Below are 7,564 nucleotides of genomic sequence, written 5' to 3'. Positions count from 1 at the left end.
ACATGCCCCACAACGGGCGACTTATACGCACTCTACAGTGTGCTAGCAGCAGTTCCAGACCTGTAGCTCAGATCCTTTCAAACAGAACAGAGATGGCCTAGGCCACCATAGATCAATTGGTAGAGCAACCGACGCGGAAATCGGGAGGTTGTGGGTTCGGTTCCCACTGGTGTCCGGCTGGCCATTTTTGTTCTGTACTTAACATCTCTTCAACACGTATTATATGTATGTAACACGACCTAATAAGTTGAAAGTCTGTTTCGATTACAATGCGGTCGTGAAAATTCAATATCCATTGACCATTCAAACTTATTCGTCTACTGATGTCCTCCCACGCCATCTCTCCACTGACAGCTCGGAACATACCACTTAGTCGAGCAGCTCGCCTCCTTTCTCCCAAGTCTTCCCAGTCCAAACTTTGCAACATTTTTGTAACACTACTCTTTTGTCGGAAATCGCCCAGAAGAAATCGAGCTGCTTTTCTTTGGATTTTTTCCAGTTCCTGAATCAAGTAATCCTGGTAAGGGTCCCATACACTGGAACCATACTCTAGTTGGGGTCTCACCAGAGACAAATATTCTCTCTCCTTTACATCCTTACTACAACCCCTAAATACTCTCATAACCATGTGCAGAGATCTCCACCCTTTATTTACAATCATATTTATGTGATTACCCCAATGAAGATCTTTCCTTAGATTAATACCTAGGTATTTACAATTATCCCCAAAGAGAACTTTCACCCCATCAACGCAGTAATTAAAACTGAGAGGACTTTTCCTATTTGTGAAACTCACAATATTCTGCCTTAAAGTACCTGTACATACACTTCCATTTTTAGCTAAAATTAGTGTGGGCACCAATTATGTTTGCCATCATGTTATCCTTATCTGACTTCTTTGCTAGATTCAATTTCCTAGTAAGTTCCTTCAATTTCTCCTTACTTCCACAGCCATTTCTAACTCTATTTCTTTCCAACCTGCACCTCCTTCTTAAGGCCCGCTCCCACCTAGTGGAATGGAATCGAATCGAACCGAACAGAATTTTTTTTTAACATGTGTTTAAATGGGAGATAGAGATGGCGATCGCCACGAGTCGAATCGAATCGAACCGAACGGAACAGGATTCTCTGCCAAGAATATTTTTCGACTAGCGGAGCGGAATCGAACAGAATTATCAACATTCGTGTAACTTCGTAAACGATCGGCATCTTTCGTTCGGGGATTTGGCGGCAAATGTGTATCAGGTGGAAGTCAGCTGTTTCCTACAGATTGAAGAGACGTTTTAATTTGCGATAGTTAATTTGCTTTATTTATAATAATGGACACAGAAAAGCTGATCAGTTTAGTTCAGAAATACAGTTTTCTTTATGACAAGTCCCACAAGCACTACTGTAACAACAACGTAAGAGACAATGCCTGGGAGGAAATAAGCAAGGAAATACAAAATCAAACAGGTTAGAAAGATTATATACAAGTTATTTCATAATTGTTGTTGACCTTACTATAAAATTGTATCATGTTGAAGTACACATATAGTATACTAGTACGATAATTGACATCACTTAGGCCTATATTTATTATATTTACAGTATTTACAATAAAAAATATATATTTACATTGAACAATTTCATAAGTGCTACACTTTGCTGCGGACAACAAACACTTCACAGATTTTAATTTGTGTTCAGTCTACCTCTATTAATGATGTCGTTTTGCCATGGTACGCAACCTACTGCATTAAAATAAGTTTTAAATTCATCACGTACTCCCATTGCAACAGAAGTAGCATTTCCTCCTGTAAAATGCAACCGCTGCAGAGCTGCTGAAGTTGAATTTAACGATTCCTCTTCAACGAACGAAATTACATCGTCTCTCAAGAAATTGTGCAGTACACAAGTTGTGAAAACTATGTTCTTTACATGTTGAGGAGTTTGCTGCAAACGTCTTTGATACAGTCTAAACTTTTGAGCCATTATTCCGAATGTGTTCTCTACTACATTTCGCGCTCTACTGAGTCTGTAATTAAATATTTTCTTTTCTTTGTTGCCATTTAATTGAGCTTTGGAGTAAGGTCGCATCAAATAAGTCTTTAAGGGGAATGCTTCATCCCCTACAATAACATGGGGTAAATGGATATCCGTACCAGGTAGATTTTTCTTTTCCGGAATATTCAAGTTTTTTGTTTCCAGCGCTTTTCCTAAATTTGAATTTTGAAAAATTCCTCCATCACTATTAGAACCAAATGCTCCAATATCCACGGCTATGAATTTATAGTTCGAGTCCACCAATGCCAAAAGAACAATAGAAAATGTGCCCTTGTAATTATAAAACAAAGAACCACTTTTATTTGGTGCTTGTATGATGACATGTTTCCCATCAATGGAACCTATACAGTTTGGGAAGTGCCATCGTTCTTGAAATCCCTTCTCAACACTTTTCCATTTTTCTTCAGTCGGTTTTGGCATGTATATAGGATGAAGAATGTTCGATAAAATTTCACATGTTTCATTAACAATTTTGACGACTGTGGAATGTCCTAACCTGTAGCTGAACGAAATTGTTCGCAAGCTATCCCCTGTAGCAAGGAACCTGAAACAAAATAGAGAACAGTTCACTATATTTTGCCTTATATAGTATTTATGTTACAAATTTAAATTATGGTACTTATGGGCCTGTTTTCTTTTCCAGCAACTGAGTGTAAAGAATCCTGGAAGCGTTTGAGAGAATGCTACAGGAAATCTCTGATCAAGAAAGAAAAAAGTGGAAGTCAGGGAGGGGTAAAAAAAGACTGGAGATTTCAGAATGAGCTGTCATTCTTGAAGCCATACCTTGCACCAATTTCCCCACAGTTATCCAATATTTCCACAGAAAACACATCCCAGAATTTAATAATAGAACCAACTCAATATTTTCTTTTGAATGACAATGACACCATTATATCAACCGAACCTGTAACACCTGAGTCTGTAGTGTATATTGAGCCAGAAACCACTGAAGGAACTTGTGCTGCAGATCCTAACCAGTTCACACAAGAAAAACCATCTACTTCACAGGCAACAATATCACCATCAACAAAAACAGTGCATTCTGGTTTTAAAAGGAAACGATCCCAGACACCTCCATCCACATCTGTAGCTACAGTTTTGTCTAATTACCTGGAAAAGGTGAACCCTCTTGAAACAAACAAAACTGATGCAATAACACACTTCTTTTTAAGTATGGCAGAGACTGTAAAATCTTTGCCTCTGGACCTTGAAATTGCTACAAAGAGAAGGGTACTAGAAGCTGTGACAGATGCTGAGATGGAAGCAGTCAACCGACAGGGTTATCAATGAAGAGTACAAAAAGTACATTATTTTGTTGTTGTTCTGTTCACTGCTGTAAGTTGTAATAAAATAGATTATTTTAAGATTCAATTACTGTTTTTATTAAATTTAAAATTATTGCAGCTTACCTCAAGTAATTATTCTCAGAAACTTCAAAACTGGGTAAACTTTTTCTTAAAATATACATTAGTCCCTCATATTATGGTGTATTCCAAGAAACCTTCCTGTATATCACATGTGTTATCAATGAATGCTACTTTTAATCTCTCTGTAGTGGTATCTACCTTCGACCTGTTACGAGTTATTCAAAATTAATATCAACTGCTTCCTATAACTCATATGATCTGGTCCCAATGAATCAAGAAATTAGAAAATATCTTACTGACAGGTTGTAAAAAGTTTGCTAAGAGACCTGCCTGTATATTTATTACAAGGTCTCCCATTAATAATGTTTTAACATAGGTACTGGAGACAAATCTACTTTCATCAACCATGTTAGTACTACTGGTACAAATATCATTCAAATTAGGTTAACAATTAGTGGGCCAACTTATTGGGAACAACCTCAAACAAGAACTAAAAACAAAATAAAATTTGTTTTAGTTCCAATAAGAACTTGGGGCACCTTCATTATCAGGTACAACCAGAGTGCAATTAAAAATTAGTAGCCCTAGTTATTCAGTGAAAATTTAAATTTAAGTAATTCAAGCTTTGAGTTTTATGCCTAAATTCTAATTAGGTCTACAGCCTATATTATAATAAAATCTTGATCATGACCTTTTAAAGCATTATAAAACCTTTCATTTGTTATTCTGGCTACTGACACCCTACAGCTATACTGTTTGACTTTTGATTTTCCACAGGACAGCAAATTTAAATTTAATAATGTTTAATAAAGCTGCTGTCAAGCCTAATGCTATAAACTTAGAGGATTTAAATTATTATTCTAATGAGGATTCTATGCAGGACTATTCCTATCTGTCTACCAATAGGCCTAGTATGAAATGAACAGTTTTCTCTCATTCAACTTTTTCTGATATTCTGGGGGTAATTCAGTTGTTGGTGTTGAAAGTATTTTACGTTCCTTATTCTTTTTTTAAGTTTGAACATATTTCCTTTGATATTTTTATGTGAGTTCAAGTTCCACTCTTACAATCTATAGTCCTAATTTTACAGAACATAATAGCCCACTAATACTTGGAAAGCACCACACTAATTTAAATTTGCTGTCTTGTAGGAATTCAAAAAAGTAGAACAGAATAGCTATAGGTTGTCAGTAGCCAGAATAACAAATGCAAAGTTTTATAATGCTCTAAAAGTCATGATCAAGATTTTATTTCGATATAGGCTGTTATTAGAATTTAGGCCTAAAACTCAAAGTTTGAATGCAGCAGAAAAACCTATTTATAGCCATTAATAACGAATATATGAATAAGGATAAGTCATTTATCTTATAAGTTCACACCGAGTAGCTTTCGAACTTCACAAAACTCTTATTCGACAGGGAATAGAACAAATAAGTAAAATTAGAAGATCACGGCGGGATTACGCCAACTTGCTCTTTCCAGTAAATTTCTACAAGGTAGGTACCGGTAGAGATGCATGCGATGATTATTTCACGGTGAAGTGATGGAGCTAGTTTGCATTTCTACTGCAGTAATTATATAACAATTATTGCTTTTATTTACTTCTATTGCTATCAAATTTCCCAGTCAGCTGACGACTGGTTAGGCTTCACGTTCGAGTTGACGTTAAAATAATATCGGTACTGCTATGGAGAAATTAACATTCTCCGTAACAGCTCGCTAGAATTTCGTCAATAATTTGTAATAAAACTTGCCCACAATAAGCTTACTTGCCGGAAACACTCAACAGGATTGATAACGAAGTGTCTAAACATAGGCCTACCCACATAATTGTCATTATCATATATTATGATATATATTCGGTTTTGGCTTAAAAATTTTACAACTTACCTCAAGCAGACGATCATTCTCAGAAGAGGAGGTACTGGTGCACGAAATCTTGTAAACTGTTTCGTTAAATGTGGTTCTGCCATCTGAAATAGTTGTTGAAATTTCAACACACTCATTCTGAAGTACTGCCGAAACTTAGCTTCATCGCGCAATAAATATTCAAATAAAGTTGCATACTCTCCTTTCGGCTCTCTTGTTAAATTAATTTCATGTACCCAGAATCTTCTCCGATCTCTTTTCCTCTCATTATCTTCATTTTCCGCCTCTTCACACAAAAGTGCTAGCGCTATTAAACTGTCCATTGCGTGCCTTATATTTCCCGCGTAGAATCCCGTTCGATTCTATTCCGCTGCTGGCTGCTAGATGTGAGCGGCCGAGCGGAAATTTCGACTGTTCGGTTCGATTCGATTCCACTAGGTGGGAGCGGACCTTTAGTCTCTTTACTTCCCTGTTATAATATAGTGAATCTTTACTATTCCTTACCACCTTACAAACCTATTTTCACATTCCTCAACAATTGTTTTAAGCCCATCCCAGAGTCTGTTTACATTTTTATTCACCGTTTTCCACCGATCATAGTTACTTATTAAAAACTCCCTCATGCCTATTTTATCAGCCATATGGTACTGCCTAACTGTTTTAATTTTAATCTCTTCCTTTTTTTCACATTTAGTTTTAATTACCACAAAGACAGCTTCGTGATCACTAATACCTTCTATTACTTCGGTTTCTCTATAGAGCTCATCTGGTTTTACCAGCACCACATCCAGAATATTCTTCCCTCTAGTTGGTTCCATCACTTTCTGAATCAGGTGCCCTTCCCATATTAACTTATTTGCCATTTGTTGGTCATGCTTCCTGTCGTTCGCATTACCTTCCCAATTGACATTTGGTAAATTGAGATCACCCGCTACGATCACGTTCCTTTCCTTATCGTTTCCCACATAGCCGATTATCTTATCAAATAATTCTGAATCAGCATCTGCGCTACCCTTTCCTGGTCTGTACACTCCAAAGACATCAAGTTGCCTATTATCTTTAGAAATGAGCCTTACCCCTAGAATTTCGTGCTTTAACTTTTTCGTAGCTTACAAATTCTTCTTTCACGGGAATGAATACTCCCCCTTCTACCATTCCTATCCTATCTCTACGATACACCCTCCAGTTTCGTGAGAAAATTTCTGCATCCATTATATCATTTCTCAGCCATGATTCAACTCCTATTACAATATCTGGTAAGTATATATCTATTAAATTACTTAATTCTATTCCTTTCTTTACAATACTTCTACAAATGAGCACTAACTGTTTTATGTCATCCCTACTTAATTTCCAGTTCCCTGTTCCCTTAACACCGCTCCCTAGCACACCCTGTTTCCCTGAATGTACCTCCCTATAACCCTTCTAAACAAATTTCCTAACTTATATGTACCACTGCGGTTTAAGTGAAGGCATCTGAGCGCAGATCCCTATCTCCTACCCACCCATTAGGATCTAGAAATTTCACTCCCAGTTTCCCACATACCTACTCCATAGTCTCATTTAAATCCTCAATAGCCTTCCAGTCATTATCCCTCGTACACAGTACTCCACTGATAACAATCTCCGCTTCCTTAAATTTCACCCGTGCTGCATTTACCAGATCCCGCACTTCCCCAACTATGTTGGTACTTATACCTGCTTGTCTTACGTTGTTAGTACCAACGTGAAACACTACCACCTTCTCCTTTCCCTCCTCATTCTCTTCTACTTTCCTCATCTGCCTTAACCTAATTCCTGGATAACACTATACCCTGGTACCCTTTCCTCCACACACTTTCCCGACATGTCTAACGATAAAATCCCCCATGACCAGAGCCTCAACCCTACCAACCTCATTTGATCCCCTCCCCTCCTGGTCAGTCCTATCTTTCCTGACAGCTGCAGAAGCTACTTCCTCCTCCCTTTTCTCCATCCCATGACCCCGTTCCACCTGTCTTTTCCTATCCAGTACTCCACATTTCCCTTTCCTACCTCTTCCCTTTTTCCTACTTCCAGACTTCTCGGCAACAGTTCCTTGTTCCTCATCTTCCCACGGTTGTTCTACCTGCAGTGACTCGTACCGATTTCTCACCGACACCTGACCTGAATTTTGATCCTGAATGGAGCCCTTAGCCTGCAATCTCCTTCCCCTTAAAACATTAGACCACCTGTCTTCCACGATTCCCCCCTTTCCTTCCAATCCCTCTCTTACACCTACTGTATCCTGTACATTGTTTGGA

At 37.8% G+C, this 7,564-nt stretch overlaps 1 protein-coding gene across 1 annotated transcript; it reads right to left on the bottom strand.

Annotated features, from left to right (window-relative positions):
• Window positions 1-1,424: 1,424 nt before the first annotated feature.
• LOC137498382 (uncharacterized) lies at window positions 1,425-5,601 on the bottom strand. Its single transcript, XM_068225844.1, has 2 exons — window positions 5,304-5,601; window positions 1,425-2,590 (listed from the first exon to the last, which is right to left on the bottom strand). The coding sequence occupies exons 1-2, from the start codon at window positions 5,417-5,419 to the stop codon at window positions 1,675-1,677; spliced, it is 1,032 nt and encodes a 343-aa protein (XP_068081945.1). The 5' UTR covers window positions 5,420-5,601; the 3' UTR covers window positions 1,425-1,674.
• Window positions 5,602-7,564: the final 1,963 nt, after the last annotated feature.

This window comes from Anabrus simplex, chromosome 1, assembly GCF_040414725.1.
Source record: "Anabrus simplex isolate iqAnaSimp1 chromosome 1, ASM4041472v1, whole genome shotgun sequence".
Classification (NCBI taxonomy): domain Eukaryota; kingdom Metazoa; phylum Arthropoda; class Insecta; order Orthoptera; family Tettigoniidae; genus Anabrus; species Anabrus simplex.
Note: the sequence above shows the minus strand (reverse complement) of the source record. Positions and strands in the feature narration are given on the sequence as shown.

What these genes read in the sequence shown, in the direction of transcription:
- LOC137498382 (XM_068225844.1), bottom strand. Translation starts at nt 5,419, where the DNA reads ATGAGTGTGTTGAAATTTCAACAACTATTTCAGATGGCAGAACCACAT. An exon ending in AGAATGATCGTCTGCTTGAG is followed by an intron (nt 2,591 to 5,303) that starts GTAAGTTGTAAA and finishes ATTTTGTTTCAG; the next exon opens with GTTCCTTGCTACAGGGGATA.